The sequence below is a fragment of the Leptopilina heterotoma genome, unplaced genomic scaffold (genome assembly GCF_015476425.1).
Source record: "Leptopilina heterotoma isolate Lh14 unplaced genomic scaffold, ASM1547642v1 Lhet_108, whole genome shotgun sequence".
In the NCBI taxonomy this organism is placed as follows: Eukaryota; Metazoa; Arthropoda; class Insecta; order Hymenoptera; family Figitidae; genus Leptopilina; species Leptopilina heterotoma.
This window is the reverse complement of record NW_025110825.1, coordinates 1,852,917-1,871,365: the sequence shown is the minus strand read 5'-3', so window position 1 is coordinate 1,871,365 and position 18,449 is coordinate 1,852,917. Positions and strand designations below refer to the sequence as shown.

At 31.5% G+C, this 18,449-nt stretch overlaps 2 protein-coding genes across 2 annotated transcripts; both read left to right on the top strand.

Moving 5' to 3' along the window:
• Positions 1–255: 255 nt before the first annotated feature.
• On the top strand, positions 256–7,073 carry LOC122502747 (fatty acid synthase-like). Its single transcript, XM_043612945.1, has 13 exons — positions 256–588; positions 782–1,032; positions 1,160–1,391; positions 1,536–2,251; positions 2,327–2,537; positions 2,624–2,784; positions 2,910–3,227; positions 3,310–3,836; positions 4,016–4,296; positions 4,357–4,731; positions 4,807–5,942; positions 6,023–6,739; positions 6,823–7,073. Exons 1-13 carry the CDS (start codon positions 444–446, stop codon positions 6,907–6,909), a joined length of 5,157 nt encoding a protein of 1,718 aa, XP_043468880.1. The 5' UTR covers positions 256–443; the 3' UTR covers positions 6,910–7,073.
• A 525-nt stretch (positions 7,074–7,598) lies between these two features.
• On the top strand, positions 7,599–14,924 carry LOC122502741 (fatty acid synthase-like). The gene is made up of 12 exons (XM_043612934.1): positions 7,599–7,743; positions 7,948–8,198; positions 8,354–8,585; positions 8,675–9,390; positions 9,494–9,704; positions 9,773–9,933; positions 10,059–10,376; positions 10,461–10,987; positions 11,142–11,833; positions 11,875–12,995; positions 13,094–13,798; positions 13,893–14,924. Exons 1-12 carry the CDS (start codon positions 7,599–7,601, stop codon positions 13,959–13,961), a joined length of 5,148 nt encoding a protein of 1,715 aa, XP_043468869.1. The 3' UTR covers positions 13,962–14,924.
• The last annotated feature ends 3,525 nt before the right edge of the window (positions 14,925–18,449 follow it).

Genomic DNA, 18,449 nt, shown 5'->3' with positions numbered 1-18,449 from the left:
ATATTGACACTGAAGAATCAGAAAGGTCGAAATTCGAAAAATACATTACATTTCTTGAATTAAGAAATTATTTACAATTAACAAGTATAAGTAGTAATAATGAAGTTCAATGTATTTTGAAGACATTAAATTTCTTTATTTTTGAAATATGAGTCTTAAAGTATCTAATTAAACTTTGATCTCTTGTCAATTTTAATTTTGAAATCAGATAATTAAAAAAATTTTAATGTATTTTAATATATTTGCCCTCAGAAAGTAATGCATTTAATTTTAAAGCCAGTAACCTCTGATCCAGAGTATAAAAAGACGTTCTATTTAAATATATCGTTAATATCGGACGATTAAGAGAAACCAAAAGAAAGTTATTGGACAAATTAAAATTACAACTTTCAATTCGAAAAGCATTTTAAACAGAAATACTACTTACCTAATAACAATAAAAAATGGAATCAACAATATCGGGAGATGAGATAGTAATATCTGGTATAGGTGGAAGATTTCCAAACAGTGATAATTTTAACGAACTGCAAAACAATCTTTTAAATAAAATAGATTGTGTTGGTGACTGCAACATGCGTTGGGACAGTGGTATGAATTTTGAATAATTAGTTAATAGTTTTCTAAGAAAGACGTTAGCTGACTAAGAATAACAAATTTTGTTCTAAAATAAAGTAAATTAGTTCAAGCTCATGTATGTTAATTCAAGAGGATCTATGTAATGAGAGATAATTAAAATATGCAATTAAATTAATATTAATAATAAATAATAATAACTCTGCAGATCAGCATAATGTTCCACATTGTATTGGTACAATAAAAAATATTCACAATTTCGATCGTGTGTTTTTTGGAATTCACGGAAAGCTGGTTGATTGTTTAGATCCTATGGTAAAATTAATAATAGCTACTTCCTACGAAGCTATTACCGATGCTGGAATTAATCCAAGAAATTTAAAAGGAAGTAAAACGGCAGTATTTAGTGGCAGTAGTTTTTCGGAATCAGAAAAAACAATCTTTTGCGACAATCATTCAGTACGAAAATTTATAACTTGCGAATTAAAAAATGTTCATATATATTATTTCAATAGAATATTATCCAAAGGTTAATTTGATTCAAAGTAAAATGTGAAATTTGTCAAATAACAAATTTATCTTTCAGAAAAATGAATACGGTATACAAGGAATTGTTCGCGCATTTCTGGCAAATCGAACATCGTTTTTTTTCGGTCTTACTGGACCAAGTGTTAATGTTGATTCTAATTGCTGTGGAGGTGCCACAGCATTGCAGGAAGGTTTCATGGCAATTAAAACTGGACGTGCAGAAAACGCTATTGTCGCTTCCAGTAATATTATTTTACATCCAGAAACATCCCTACAATTATCTTTGTTAGGTATTTGCAGTTTTAAAAACTATAATTTTAAAACGAGAAAAAGTTCTATATTCAAATAGCATTATATGAAAATTAGTTTGTCTCACAAAGAATGGTTTTCAACGGATTTTTAAATTTCATTTTCGCTATTGAAACATATTTCAGGACTTTTATCACCCGATGGCATAACAAAAACATTCGATAATGAAGCTGACGGTTACACACGCAGCGAAGCGATTGTAGTGTATTTTCTACAAAAAGCTCGTGACGCAAAGCGCATTTATGCGGAAGTGAAAAATGTCCTCACTGGTTTTGCAAGTAACAGTATTGATCAGTCTCTTCTATACCCAAACTGTGATTCTCAAGTGGACCTCATGAAAAGAACCTTGAAAGAGTGTGGCCTTTCTGGTAAAGATATTTCATACGTCGAAGCAGACGGTTCAGGAATAAAGGATGTTGACGCTGAAGAAGTAAGAGCAATCGACCAGGTTTACAATGAGGGGCGTAAATCACCACTTACTATTGGATCTATCAAATCTAACATTGGCTCTTGTTCAGCTGTTAATCCACTTAATGGAATTATTAAGGTTATAACAGCTATGGAGTCGGGATATATTCCACCTAACCTTCATTTTAAAACACCTTCTGACAAAATCCCTGCTCTTAAAGAAGGTAGATGCAAAGTTGTAACGGAATTAACACCATGGACTGGAGATTATGCAGTCGTTAATAATCTAGCATTAAGCGGGGTATGTAGCAATATTATATTGAAAGATTTCAAAAAGGAAAAGAAGAATAGAGGGAAACCTGACGACAGTCTTCCAAGGCTAGTCATAGCATCAGGATGCACAGAACATGCTGTTGACTTTCTTCTAAGCGATGTGGGTATATACAAACTTGCTTTCGTTTATCCCTATATTTGAACATTGTTTTAAAAAATCAATTTATTTGTGAAGCTGGAAAGCCGACCTGTGGACGTAGAAATTCTTCAGCTTATGTACGATGTATTCGAAACTGAAACTCCAGCCCACTTATATCGAGGTTATACGATATTGCCACCCAGAGAATTGCTAACAAACAAGACAAGAAAAATTCAAAATTGTTCCGGTGAAAAGAAAGAGATTTGGTACATGTTTTCTGGCATGGGCTCTCAATGGGCAGGAATGGGTAAAATTTGGCAAACTACATCTTATCTAATTGCGAAGCTATGAACAAAGAATGTAATCTTAATGTAAAAAGTTTTAATTTTTTAGGAGTAGCTTTATTACAAATACCAGTTTTTGCAAAAGCTATAGAAAAATGCGATCGTGTCTTAAAACCGAGAGGTATTGATATACAGCGGATAATTTCAGAAGAAGATCCAAAAACTTTTGACAACATTGTAAATTCATTTGTTGGAATTGCTGCTATTCAGGTAATAAACACTTTTAGTAATCTGAGTGAATTGAATAAGATAAAAAATCTTAAGACTGAGAAAACGTTTAAGCAAATATGGTTTGGAAATAACAAGCAATGAAAACAACTAATAATTTATTTTAGATTGGTCTAGTAGATGTCTTAGACTCAGTGGGACTGAAACCCGATTTCTTAATTGGGCATTCAGTGGGAGAATTAGGATGTGCTTACGCTGATGGGTGTTTTACAGCAGAACAAATGGTTCTTGCTGCATTAAGTAGAGGATTGGCATCAGTAGAAACGGAAATGCCAAGAGGTTCTATGGCAGCAGTTGGTTTAGGTTACGAAGAAATAAAAAATCTCTGCCCACCAGATATTGATGTAGCGTGCCACAACAGTTCAAGCAGTTCCACTATCAGTGGTCCTGAAAAATCTATGAATGCTTTCGTAAAACAATTACAAGTAAGACAAATTTGAATTCTAAATTTTATCTTAAAGTATAACAATATTTCGAAATCATAAAAAAATTAATAATTTTTTTAAGGAGAAGAACATTTTTGCTAAAGAAGTAGCATGCAGTAACATAGCCTACCACAGTCGGTACATTGCTCCAGCGGGTGAAAAATTAAAAAAATACCTTCAGGATGTAATTCCTAATCCTAAACCTAGGTCTAACCTTTGGTTGAGCAGTTCAGTACCACGCGACGAATGGAATTCAGCCAGGGCTCGTCTATCATCTGCAGAATATCATACAAATAACTTTCTAAATTCCGTTCTGTTTGCCGAAACATTAAAATGCATTTCACCAAACGCAGTTGTTATTGAAATAGCCCCACATGGTCTTCTTCAAGCAATCGTCAGAAAATCATTACCAGACGATGTTATTGTTGTACCCTTAGCTAAACGAAATCATCCAGACAATGTGTCATTTCTTCTTGGTGCTTTAGGGAATATTTACAACGCTGGCTGTATTTTAAAAGTTTCGAATCTTTATCCTAAGGTCGAATATCCAGTATCGCGGGGAACACCATCTCTTTCTTCGCTAATTCAATGGGACCAGCCAAATACATTGTAAGAATTAATTATTTGATTTTTAATTTCACCCTTAACATTGAACCACTAAACATATCAACGAAATAAAGAAAATTTTATAAAGGTTTTCTTAAATAATAAATTACCAATTTAAACGTTATCAAAATTAATTAGACAATACGTAATAATTATATATCGTCATTCTCATGTACAAATAGAGGCACTAACGTTCAAAAACGAAAGCCAAAATTTAGAAAGGGACAGATGAACTTCCTAGTGAATTTAAATGATGATAATTGGAAATTTCTAAACCATGCCAAAATTCAAGGCATACCTGTTATACCAATAAGTCTTTACTTAAATACTGCATGGGATATTGTAAAGGGATTTCAAAACAGTTCTGAATTCTCAATAGTTTACAGAAATGTAATAATTCATGAACAGCTAGTAGAAATTCCAGTCGATGGAAATATTGAATTAGTAACAATGGTTCAAAAAGGTAGATGATTATTTATTTAATGACACAATTGGTTGATATATAACATATTACTTCTTTTAGGCTCTGGTTACTTTCAAGTATTAAATAACAACATCTTACTTTGCACTGGAATTTTGGAAGTAACAACTGAGCAAGACTACGTACAAAGTCATCAGGATAACACAGTTTCTCATGATCTAAGTGAAAATGAAATTTATGCTGAACTAGAAATGCGAGGTTTGCAATATTCAGGTCCCTTTAGATTAATCAGTAAATCATCAATCAATAGTACCACTGGATGTTTAGTTTGGAAGGACAATTGGACAACATTTTTAGACGGAATGATTCAGATGTATGTCTTTGGAAACGACACGAGAAAGGCACAGGTTCCAATTAAAATTAGAAAAATCTTTATTGATATGAAACTGCATAAAGAAATTACTAATAAATCGAAAGGTACGTAGTTGGAATTATTAACGATCTATAACATTTGCTAGAAAACAGAAAACTAATTGTTGTAAGCATTTTCAGAAATACCAATAACAGTTCAAAAAAGACTTGGAAATATTTGCGCAGGAGGGGTACATATGAAAGGTGTCGTTCTTGAAACTATTCTAAATGATTCTTCGGAACCAAAAATTATTATTAAAGAAATTTTACCGGGTAGAGTTTTGGGAACATTCGAACATATTCCTCTTTCCTGTAATCTTCATCAAGTATCTAATTATCAAGCAGGGCAGATGAAATCTTTTGATCTAAATTCCATTTCCTGGATTGAGACACCCCCAACAAAAGATGAAAACAAAGTAAAAGTTGAATACTCTTCGGTTAATGCAGAAGATAATCTTTTAATAAACACGAAAACATCGTTAGAAGACTCTGGAAGAAATGGTCTCGGAATAAATTCATTCGGTCAAGAATATTCTGGAATTAATTGCGAAGGAAATAGACTAATGGGAATTGTAAGAAATAACGCAGTTTCAAATTACATTACACCTGATAATCACTTTACATGGATAATACCGGACAATTGGACCTTGGAAGACGCTGTGACTGTACCTCTCGCTCACACAACTGCTTATTTGGCTTTGATTATAAAGGGAAAATTAAAAAACAACGAATCAGTTTTCATCTATAATGGCGCTTGTTCCATTGGTCAAGCTATAATTAAACTAGCATTAGATATGAATTCGGTATTATTTGTTGGATGTAATAGTGATGACGACAAAAATTTTCTAAAAAAAGTGTACCCAAAGATTTCCGATAATCACTTTATACAATCAACAAAAAATTTTAAAAATCAATTATTCTTTTTAACAAAAACCAGAGATATAAATTTAGTGATATACAATAACGATGATTTGAATAATCTAGAAGACTATTTCATTTTAGTAAAAAGTTGTGGAAGAATCGTTGTCATTGGAAATTTACAAGGTTCACATCTTAATTCGATAGGTATGCTACCGTTTAATGAGAATGTTACTATGCTGTCAGTCATTCCCAAAAAAATATTAAACTATGATCTTGAAACGAAAAAGAAATTATCAAACATGATGGTTAGAGGAATATCGTCTCAAATTGTGAAACCTCTGCCGAAACGTGTTTACTCTGGAAAAATGTTAAAAAATGATTTTATCGATACAGCTTCAGAGGATGTACGTTACAAAGTAACTATAAGTCTTTCGCTTTTTTGTACAAAAGAAACTTTTCACGCTTTTATTTGAAATAATGATAACTCGTTTTTTAGATAATTTTCAAACTACAACCGGTTGATGGAGGAAAAACAGCACCGCGCTTCTTCTGTAGAACAAAGGGATGTTATTTAATACTTCATGGATTGAATTACTTTGGTCTAGATCTAATTGAATTTTTAGTTCTCAGAGGTGCTAAAAATATTTTTATAGCTAACGAAACAAAAAACACGAATGCTGTTGTAGAACATAGACTAAAAATGTGGAGAGAAAGTGGAGTAAATGTTATAGTTCATCAAGAATTAGACTTTACGCATTACCAAAATGGAAATACTCTTCTTGAAGAAGTTAAGAAACTGGGCTCAGTAGATGCAATTTTTGATCTTCAGCGGCTTGACAATTCATTAAGAACATGTTCTAATATGAAATATTTATTTACCAAGAACCTCTTTGACGAATCTAAGCTAATGTACCCTAATTTACGACATTTTGTTGTCTTTTCAACGTGTATCGATATCAGTGAAAGTATTGATGACATTTTGTTAAGAGAAATAGATTTGACGAAAATTTTCCAACCAAAATCAAAAGAAAAAGTTGGATTATTGATTCTACTAGGACCAGTTTTTGGAATTGTGGAGAGCACAAGTGAAAATGAGAAGAATGTGCCTTTGTTGACTAACACTATTATTATAAAACAAATGGATAATTTGCTTGGATCAAACGGGGCCATTATATCTATTACCCCTAATCCTTCAGAAGCCAGTCTTAAGAAGGTGAGATTTAAATTAGCTGCATTTTATTCTTTAACAATATAAAAATTAACATAATATTTTATAAACCTGATTTGAAATTTCAGCGGCAAAATACAAATATTGCTTATGAAGAATCAGAAAGATCGAAATTCGAAAATTACATTACAGGAGGTCAATCTTTAACGTCCTGAAGATTTCAGCACTTAAATTAATGTTATGATTACTATACACATTTTTCAAAATTAATTGTTATCAGAACAATTTTAGAGCATTTGCAAGACAGAAATTATTTGAAAAATAAATAATAATTTTAGAATTTAACACCTTAAAAAGATTTTTCTATTGTGCAGCAAAATCCGATAAATATATAAATACAATTTTTTAAAAATGAGTAAACCTGAATGTAACAATTAATTTTTGGAAAAACCCTAGTTACACCATTTTATTTTTAGAAATTTCAGATAAGTAAAATCTACAATATCCATAATTAAATAATATTTCAAAACAATTAAAAGTCTCAATCAGTAGACAATGTTTTTTGAATAATCAAGCTTTTTTTAGTAATGAACCCAAGTATGTAATTAAACTTTGAACTCCTGGCAATGCAGATTTTAAAAGTAAATTATTGAAGGCACTAATCATATAACTAAACAATTTTAATTTATTTAAATGCAACTGACCTCAGAATCGGTAGCAAGTAATTGCAAAACGAATAATAAAAATCAAGAACATAAAAAGAAGTGTGTTTTAAATATATCGATCATATCGGGCGTATACGCACAAAAAACATTCTTCAACAAATTTGAAACAGCAACTTACAACTAAATAAATATTGTAAACAAATTTTTTGTCTATATAATAAAAGAAAAATAAATAAAAAATGGAATCAACATTAACAGGAGAGGAAATAGTGATATCCGGTATAGCTGGAAGATTTCCTAACAGTGATAATATTAACGAATTGCAGAATAATCTTTTCAACAAAATAGACTGTGTTAGTGACTCCAAAAATCGATGGGACTTTGGTATAAATTAAATAAAAAATTTAGTTCTATAATTATATTAAACAGAAAGACGTATGTCTTGATTAAAAAAAACTCTTTCTCTTTTAAAATAATGTCGCAAGTAATTCGAACACAACTACACGTTGATTTTATACACTAAAAGAGGACAAAAGATAAATACACACTAACAATTAATTACTACTAGTAAATAAAAATATTTTACAGAACATCCTCAAATTCCTGAGCGTATTGGTACGATGAAAAATATTAACAAATACGATCGCGTATTTTTTGGAGTTCATGGCAAAATGATAAATAGTATGGATCCTATGATAAGAATAATAACTGAAATTGCCTACGAAGCAATCGCGGATGCTGGTATTAATCCAAAAAGTTTGAAAGGAAGTAATTCGGCTGTAATTACTGGAAGCAGTTTTTCAGAATCAGAAAATGCAACTTTTTACGAAAAACTTTTGGTATGATAATTCATTGATTTGGTCACAAACTAAAAGTTTATCTTTTTCTATAATTTAAATTAATTCAAAATTCTAAACTAAAATTCTAAGTTATAACATTTTTTAATTAAGATTTTAATTAAATTATTTGTCAGAGGAAATAATTTATATTCTAGCTAAATGGATACGGCATAATAGGAACCAGTCATGCTATGTTGGCAAACAGAATTTCGTTTTTTCTCGGCCTTACTGGACCAAGTGTTAATCTTGATACAAATTGTTGTGCGAGTGCTACTGCCTTGCAGGAAGGAGTCATGGCATTAAAATCTGGACGTGCCGAAAATGCCATTATAGGGGCCAGTAATGTTATTTTACATCCACAAATGTCACTACAATTATTTTTACTAGGTACAAGCAATTCCTAACTTATAATTGTTACAAATGCTTATTTACTTAAAGGGAAGTCCTATACTAAAAAGTTTTAATACAAATTTCAGGACTTTTATCCCCTGATGGAATCACAAAATCATTCGACAATGAAGCTAATGGTTATACTCGCAGCGAAGGAACTGTAGTTCTATTCCTTCAAAAAGCTCGTGATGCTAAACGTATTTATGCAGAAGTAAAAAATGTTGAATGTTCCTTTGCAAAAGCTATTAATGATAAGCTTCTTTTTTATCCTACACACGATTCTCAAACAGATCTCATGAGAAAAACCTTAAAAGATTGTGATCTTTCTGGTAGAGATATTTCTTATGTCGAAGCTGATGGTTCTGGCATAAAAGATATTGATGCTGAAGAAGTAAGAGCTATTAATGAAGTTTATAATGAGGAAAGAAACTCGCCTCTTCTTCTTGGATCTATTAAATCAAATATTGGATGTTGTTTAGCTGTGAATCCACTTAATGGAATTATTAAGGTTATAACAGCAATGGAATCTGGGCACATTCCACCGAATCTTCATTTTAAAACACCATCTGACAAAATCCCTGCTCTTACAGAAGGTAGATGCAAAGTTGTAACGGAATCAACTCCCTGGAATGGGGACTATGCAGTGATTAATAATTTTACATTCGGTGGTGTATGTTCTAACATTGTATTGAAGAAATTCAAAAACGAAAAGAAAAATAACGGAAAACCTGACGATAGACAGCCCAGATTAGTCACAGTATCAGGATGTACGGAAAAAGCTGTTAACTTTCTCCTAAGCGATGTGAGTAATTACAAACTTGCTTTTATGTCTCCATGTCATCAACTTCCTAAAATTGTTAATTGTCAAACTTAGCAACATTGTTTAAGAAATTAATTTTTCACAGTTGGAAAGTCGACCTGTGGATGTAGAAATGCTTCAACTTGTGTACGATGTATTTGAAACTGAAACTCCATCTCACTTATATCGAGGTTATACATTATTGCCTTCAAGTGGATTGCTGACAATAAAAACAAGAAATATTCAAAATTTCCCAGGTGTTAAGAGAGAAATTTGGTACATGTTTTCTGGCATGGGTTCTCAATGGGTGGGAATGGGTAAGATTTAGCACACTACCATCAAACTAAGAATGTTATAATGAACTAAAGATTTTTTAATTTCGCAGGCAAAGCTCTTTTACAAATACCAGTTTTTGCAGAAGCCATAAAGAAATGCGACAAAGTTCTTAAGCCTCACGGTATCGACATTGTACGTATCATTACAGACAATGATCCAAAAATCTTTGACAATATTGTTCATTCTTTTGTTGGAATTGCTGCTATTCAGGTAATGAACACTTTCAGTAATCTGAGTGAATTGAATAAGGTACAAAATCTTTAGATTGAGAAAACGTCTAAGCAAACATGGTTTGGAAATAACAAACTATAAAAACAACTTATAATTTAATTTAGATTGGTCTAGTAGATGTCTTAGACTCAGTGGGACTGAAACCCGATTTCTTAATTGGGCATTCAGTGGGAGAATTAGGATGTGCTTACGCTGATGGGTGTTTTACAGCAGAACAAATGGTTCTTGCTGCATTAAGTAGAGGATTGGCATCAGTAGAAACGGAAATGCCAAGAGGTTCTATGGCAGCAGTTGGTCTAGGTTACGAAGAAATAAAAAATCTCTGCCCACCAGATATTGATGTAGCGTGCCACAACAGTTCAAGCAGTTCCACTATCAGTGGTCCTGCAGATTCTATGAAAACCTTCGTAAAACAATTACAAGTTAGATCAATATAAATTCTAAATTTTTATCTTTAAGTAAAACAATATTTCGAAATCATAAAAAAAATTTTTAAATTATTTAAGGAGAAGAAAATTTTTGCTAAAGAAGTGGCATGCAGTAACATAGCCTACCACAGCCGGTACATTGCTCCAGCGGGTGAAAAATTAAAAAAATACCTTCAGGAGGTAATCCCTAATCCCAAACGTAGAAGTAATCGATGGGTGAGCAGTTCAGTTCCGCGCGATGAATGGGATTCAGCAAGAGCTCATCTATCATCTGCAGAATATCACACAAATAACCTTTTAAATCCTGTTCTCTTTGCCGAAACTGCAAAGTCTATTTCACCGAATGCAGTTGTTATCGAAATAGCCCCGCAGGGTCTTATGCAAGCTATTGTTAAACGATCATTTCCCAAAAGCGTTATCAATATACCATTGACCAAAAGAGATTACCCAGAAAATGTTTCATTTCTTTTTGAAGCAATAGGTAAACTGTATAATACTGGTTGCAATATCAAAATCTCAAATCTTTATCCTAAAGTAAGCTATCCTGTATCACGAGGAACTCCATCAATTTCGCCCCTAATTCAATGGGACCACTCAGTTAATTGGTGAGCAATAAATAATCTTGAAAACCATTATAAATTACAAAACAAATCCATAATAATAGAACCTAAAATTATTTATGTAACAATTTCCACCTTCGCAATACTTACATTTATAATTACAATACAAACATTAATTCAAAATTTGGTTTAAGAACAGGAAGACTAGCGCAAACAACTTAATGCATCAAGAAAAAGCAGGATACAAAGAATTCACAGTAAATTTAAATGATGAGAAGTGGAAATTTTTAAATCACGCCAGGATTGAAGGCAAAATAGTAATACCAATAACTCTGTACTTAAAACTCGCATGGAGTGTTTTAAAATTGTCACTTAAGAATTCTGAATACTCACTAGTTTATCACAATGTACAAATTCATAAGCAACAAGTAGAAATACCTAGCAACAAAAGTGTGAACTTAGTAGCAATGGTTCAAACAGGTTCCGGTTACTTTCAAGTAACAAATAACGAAAATTTGCTATGCTCTGGAATATTGCAAGTAACCTCTGAAGAGAATCGTATACAATTTAATAAGGATGATAAAATTTATCAAGGTCTAAGTGAAAATGAAATTTATGTTGAATTACAAATGCGAGGTTTGCAATATTCAGGTCCGTTTAGAAGTATTCATAAATCATCAATCAATGGTAGAAATGGAAATATATTTTGGCAAGACAATTGGACAACATTTTTAGATGGTATGATTCAGATGTTTGTCCTTGGAAACGATACGAAAAATGCACAAGTTCTAATTAAAATTAGAAACATTTTTATTGATACGAAGGTACATAAAGAAATAACTACAAAAACCAATGGTGGGTACTGCAGTTTGAATAAAAACAAAAAATTAAGTATTAATTGTTGTTAACATTTTCAGAAATACCAGTAACAGTGCATAGAGGATTGGGAAATATTAGCGCAGGAGGAGTTCAAATGGAAGGAGTTGTTCTGGAATCTATTCTAAACGAATCTTGGAGACAGAATATTGTTATTGAAGAAATTTTACCTGATACAATGTTGGGCACATACAAACATTCACCAATTTACTCTAAGCTTAAACAAGTGTCTAATTGGAAAGCAGAGCAGCTAAAATCCTCAGATTTAAATTCAATTTCCTGGATTGAGGAACTCCCAACAAAGGTTGAAAACAAAGTCAAGGTCGAATACTCTTCGGTTAATGAAGATGATATTCTACCTACAGAGAGTGAAACATCATTAGAAGACTATGGAAAAAATAGATTCGATATGAAATTATTTGGTCAAGAATATTCTGGAATTAATGCACAAGGAAGTAGAGTAATGGGAATTGTTCCAAACAATGCATTTGCAAATTACACAATACCTGATAATGATTTAACCTGGAAAATACCTAACAATTGGTCCTTGGAAGATGCTGTGACTGTACCTTTAGCATACGCAACTGCATATTTGGCTTTGATGATAAAGGGCAAACTAGATATTAATAAATCCGTTTTTGTTTACGACGGCGCTTGTTCTATTGGACAAGCAATAATTAATCTAGCATTAGATGTTAAATCAAAAATATTCATTGGATATAATAGTCATGACGATAAAAATTTCCTGAAACAATATTATCCAAATATTCTTGATAACCACTTTATTGAAATTAATAAAGGTTTTAGAAATCAAATATTTACACAAACTGAACTAAAGGGAGTTGACCTAGTTATATACAATGAAGATAATTTAAGTAACCTAGACGAGTGGTTTCTGTATGTGAGAAGAAGTGCAAAATTCATTGTCATTGGAAATTTACAAAAATCGAGTAATACCTCAATAGGTATGTCGCTTTTTAGAAAGCATGTTACCATGTCATCAGTCATTCCGAAAAATATTATAAAACTAGATCTAGAAACAAAACTAAAATTGTCAGAAATGATGAAAGAGGGAATATCGTCGCAAATTGTAAAACCACTGCCAAAACGCGTTTACTCTAGGCTAATGTTAAAAGATGCTTTTATTGGCAGAGCTTCAAAGGATATTTCGCACAAAGTAACTATTATTTTCTAAACTTTTTCGCCTTTTGTTAAATAGGTCCAGAACATTTTTTCCATTTTTGTTTCGAACTAATCGTAATCCGTTATTTTTAGATAATTGTCAAAGTACAACCGGATGATGAAGGAAAAACAGCATCGGCAGTACCTCGCTTCTTCTGTAGAACCAAGGGATCTTATCTAATACTGAATGGATTGAATTACTTTGGTCTAAATCTAATTGAATTGTTAGTTGCTAGAGGTGCTGAAAATATTCTGATAGCTATCGAATCAAACAATACGAATGCTTTTCTAGACCATAGATTAAATGTATGGAGAAAACGTGGAGTAGTAATTACAATTCTTGAAGGATTGGACTTTACGGATTATCAAAGTGGGAATGCCCATCTTAAAGAAATTGGTACAGTGGATGCAATTTTCGATCTTCAACGCCTAGACAATTCATCAGAAAGGTCCTCCAATTCGAAGTACTTGTTCACCAAACATCTCTTTGAAGAATCTAAGCAAATGTGCCCTAATTTACGCCATTTTGTTGTCTTTTTAACAAGCAACCATATTGGAGAAAGCATTGGCGATACTTTGTTAGGAGAAATTGATTTGACGCAACTTTTCCAATCAAAAGGAGTCGCGGGACTTTTGATTCTTCTGGGACCCGTTACCGGAATTGCGGAAGAAACAACTGAAAACGAAGGAAATGAACCTCTATTGTCTATTCCTGGTATTATAGAACAAATTGATATTTTACTTGCATCAAATGCGACTATTGTATCAGTTTCAAAGTTAGATGACAATTCCAAAAAGGTCAGTAATTTAACTTGACTGTATTATTTAATCAAATCAGGAATTTTACAGTTAAATTAATATATAATTTAATAAATTTGGTTATAAATTTCAGATGGAAAAAGAAAATGTTGAAATAGAATCAGAAAGGTCGAAGTTTGAAAACTATATTAATAGCTGTTAAACTCGAGACGAGATCATGGACGAAAATAAATTTATGTTCTATCCAATAAAGTTTATTTTATTAAATTGTTAAACCTGATAATTTTACAAAATGTTATTTCGAAAATCGTCAGGTTTAACATCGTAAACTTTAATGCTATGATTGTTTTGGGCACTAGATCAATTAAAACTCCTATGCTCGAATTTCACTCAATAATAGAAAACCGTATACAAAAATCTAAGAAGCAAAACAATGAACACCTAAACCAGTTTGTAATTTTAGGGAATGCTCTTATTTCTTATCGCTTGAGGAGAAAATACATAAATAAATATAAGCAGGAAAAAAAGGAGGACTAGAGTTTTCGCATGTGCGAATGGAGGTACCATACGGGAATTGATTTCTATAATCTAATCAGTGAAGCGGACGTTCTCTTCTCTTCCTGGAAACCGGGTCGTCGCGCGCGGTATTATACGCAGAAAACTAAGACACAAGAGAGGGTCTCGTGGGCGAGGAATTGAGCTAAAAAAAGGACAAGTACGAAAAAGCAAAAAGTTGAAAGAAACTAAAGGGATCCAAGGCGACGAGAGGTCAGAGGAGATACAAGACGCGACTGTGAGTGGGACTCGCACATAGGTAACTTAACTTACCCCGCACGATTCACCGCATGAAATATCGCGAACACTGTTTCAACTTCAGCCTAAGCGATGTATTTCCAGCAACATCACTTGATCTAATTTGTTACACTTTTCAACTAATTTATTACAACAGTCTTGCACCTTAACGAATTAATGTTCTGTGTACTCTTTTCTCTCTCTTTTATGAGAGAGAGCAATGAATGTGTATTTTTGATCGTTTTTATCGCCTTGTTCACCGTCAAAATTCAACTATGAAATCGTCTCCATTCTGATAAATTGTAAATCACAGGCTTCACACTCAATAGTTACTTTTATAAAAGTAGCAAAAAGTAGCTATTGAAAAATTAAAATTGACGACTAAAAAAAATCCTTTTAGTCGATTTTAAAAAATTTGATTTAAAATTTCCTTTCTCCTTATTTCCACAAAAAAATATTTACGTTTTTTCATATACTGTTAATAATTTAAATTCTTAATTTTTCTAAAATTCAATTATTTACCAAATTTTTAGATAGAATTCTTCAAAAATACGATTGTATTTAAAAATAATTTTTGAAAGTAATAAAATAAAATTGTTTAAAATATAAAATTTATTTCAACTAAATTTGACAAAATTACCAACTAATTAAATATTTAATTCAAACTTTTTAAATTATTTACGGGAATTTAACTAAATTTCGAAAAAAAATTTAATTACAATTTTTTATAAGATGAATATTTTTTTCATAAACTTTAAATTAAATTATTTAAAAATTGAAAAATCTTTGTTAAATACTTATTTATTTGTCCACAAGAGCTAAATTTTTTAACAATTTTAATTAAAAAACTTTTTGGAATTTATGTATTTTTAAAAATAAAAAAGCATAACTCTAATTCTTCCAAAATTTAATTGTTCTTATTACAGGATTCCTACAGAAATCCGAATTAAAAATTTCATACCTTTTCCATGATTTCCAGGTCAAATTTTTTACGAAATTCCAGTGGAATTTTAAATCTAATTTCAATATTTTTAGGCTCTTTAAAAACACTTTACTTATTTAATAGTCTCCACCCCTTGGGTAAAAAATCAAAAATTATCAAAATTTATTAAAAATTCGAAAAACCGATTTTTTAAAAATTTAACAGTTTTTCTTCTCTTTGATAGTATATAGCTTCATTATTTTTGTGCTCTTGGAAAATACTTTACTTATTTAATAGTCTCGACTCTTTGGTAAAAATTCCAGAAATTTAATTGTTCTTATTACAGGATTCCTACAGAAATCCGAATTAAAAATTCCATACCTTTTCCATGATTTCCAGGTCAAATTTTTTACGAAATTCCAGTGGAATTTTAAATCTAATTTCAATATTTTTAGGCTCTTTAAAAACACTTTACTTATTTAATAGTCTCCACCCCTTGGGTAAAAAATCAAAAATAAACAAAATTTATTAAAAATTCGAAAAACCGATTTTTTTAAAATTTAACAGTTTTTCTTCTCTTTGATAGTATTTAGCTTCATTATTTATGGACTCTTGGAAAATACTTTACTTATTTAATAGTCTCGACTCTTTGGTAAAAAATCTAAAACTATCGAAAATTATCAAAAATTCAAAAATCCGAATTTCTTAAAATTCAACATTTTTTCCTCTCTTTTATTGGATTTAGCTTCATTATGTTTGTGCTCTTGGAAAATACTTTACTTATTTAATAGTCTTGACTCTTTGGTAAAAAATCTAAAATTATTGAAAATTATCAGGCTCGGTGAAAATAGCGACCCGCCGGCCGCCAACCATCAGAAGAATCCATAGGCGCCGACACACATAGTAGCGCAGTGGTCCTATACGGTTCAATCAACGCAAATACAACGTACGATAGCTAATACAGTTTATAGAAAAAAATTGCAATAGTCACATTTTATTAAAGAGCAATAATCCCCCTTTAATTTGTAAACAAGAAATAAAAATTTGGTCTAAAATTGTTCGAGTTATGATTTTTTTTTGAAATTTTTCCAAATTTTCGTTTTTCTGATACGGGCGGGTGGGGACGCTGGCTATTAAAAATTGTTTTAGAAAATTCCTATTGGTCCAATGAAAAGAAGCATTAATCCCTCTTTAATTTGCGACCAAGAAATAAACATTTGGTCTAAAATTCTTCGAGTTATGAATTTTTTTGGAACTTTTTTTCCAAATTTTCGATTTTCTGATACGGGCGGGTGGGGACGCTAGGTATCAAAAATTGTTTTAGAAAATTCCTATTGGTCCAATGAAAAGAAGAATTAATCCCTCTTTAATTTGCAACCAAGAAATAAACATTTGGTCTAAAATTGTTCAAGTTATGAATTTTTTTGGAACTTTTTTTCCAAATTTTCGTTTTTCTGATACGGGCGGGTGGGGACGCTGGCTATCAAAAATTGTTTCAGAAAATTCCTATTGGTCCAATGAAAAGAAGAATTAATCCCTCTTTAATTTGCGACCAAGAAATAAACATTTGGTCTAAAATTCTTCGAGTTATGAATTTTTTTGAAACTTTTTTTACAAATTTTCGTTTTTCTGATACGGGCGGGTGAGGACGCTGGCTATTAAAAATTGTTTTAGAAAATTCCTATTGGTCCAATGAAAAGAAGCATTAATCCCTCTTTAATTTGCGACCAAGAAATAAACATTTGGTCTAAAATTCTTCGAGTTATGAATTTTTTTGGAACTTTTTTTCCAAATTTTCGATTTTCTGATACGGGCGGGTGGGGACGCTAGGTATCAAAAATTGTTTAAAAAAATTCCTATTGGTCCAATGAAAAGAAGCATTAATCCCCCTTTAATTTGTAAACAAGAAATAAAAATTTGGTCTAAAATTGTTCCAGTTATGATTTTTTTTTGAAATTTTTCCAAATTTTCGTTTTTCTGATACGGGCGGGTGGGGACGCTGGCTATTAAAAATTGTTTTACACGGAGAGACCCACATTCGTAAAAATTACTAAAAATGGTTGCAATGACCGGAAATAAGGGGACTTTTAGCATAATGTGCTACAGAATTAGATAAATTTACAAAAGAAATAGATAAATTTGCTACATTGAAATAGCAAGTTTTAATATTTTGTGTAAGAGTTGTAAATGTAGCAAAAATTGATTATAGTTTTCTCTAATTTAATTAGACAAAATCTGACAAATGAAAACATTTTCCACTAAAACCTACGATCCACTGTAGTAATTTTTGGTGAGCAAGTGTGGCTAGCGAGTGCAGTCATATGGCGCCTGCATTTCTATTGGTTGCTAACTTCGTCAATCTCCGTAAATGAGCCGATGCCATCCGATCATTGACAGTGACTATGTTTCGCGTATGTAAAATAAATTTGGATATTATCTACAATAATTAAATATAAAGTGAAACGTAGGTCGTTCGTTATCTCAGAAATTGACCATTATAAATTAATAAACTTTGCATTTATTCCTGTCCCAAGAACTATGTCTTATAATAAGTTGTTAAAAGTAAACTGCTTTCTCGTAAGTGCTGTAAATTTTCATCATTCAATATATAAGGAAACAAAGATGTATACTTTCAGTGAAATTCGTTGTCGTGCGTGCAGTTGTGTATTAGTGTATTAATTAACCGCGTCTATACATATAAGTGAAATAAACATGTGTGTGTCTTCAAATATTTATCCAACAAATATATAAGTGTGTGTGTGTGTCTGTGTATGTAAAAATCCTTCCAGTTTGTCTCCATTAGTCAAGAATTGACGGGAAACCGGCGACAAAAATCCGTATTTTTTCTTTCATTCTTTCTTTCTGCATTTACAAACGACTGTAGTAATTTTACGTGCACAATGCTTCTGAGTTTACTACAGTTATTTGGAACTATTGGACGAAATAGTAAGAAACTTTGCTAATTTGGTGAACATT

Excerpts from the sequence above, each read along its gene's own strand:
- LOC122502747 (XM_043612945.1), top strand. The coding sequence starts at position 444 with ATGGAATCAACAATATCGGGAGATGAGATAGTAATATCTGGTATAGGT. Across the intron at positions 3,837-4,015 it reads TGGGACCAGCCAAATACATT|AGGCACTAACGTTCAAAAAC; the intron begins GTAAGAATTAAT and ends ATGTACAAATAG. Across the intron at positions 4,732-4,806 it reads AATTACTAATAAATCGAAAG|AAATACCAATAACAGTTCAA; the intron begins GTACGTAGTTGG and ends AAGCATTTTCAG.
- LOC122502741 (XM_043612934.1), top strand. The coding sequence starts at position 7,599 with ATGGAATCAACATTAACAGGAGAGGAAATAGTGATATCCGGTATAGCT. Across the intron at positions 11,834-11,874 it reads GAATAAAAACAAAAAATTAA|TGCATAGAGGATTGGGAAAT; the intron begins GTATTAATTGTT and ends TACCAGTAACAG. Across the intron at positions 12,996-13,093 it reads CAAAGGATATTTCGCACAAA|ATAATTGTCAAAGTACAACC; the intron begins GTAACTATTATT and ends CGTTATTTTTAG.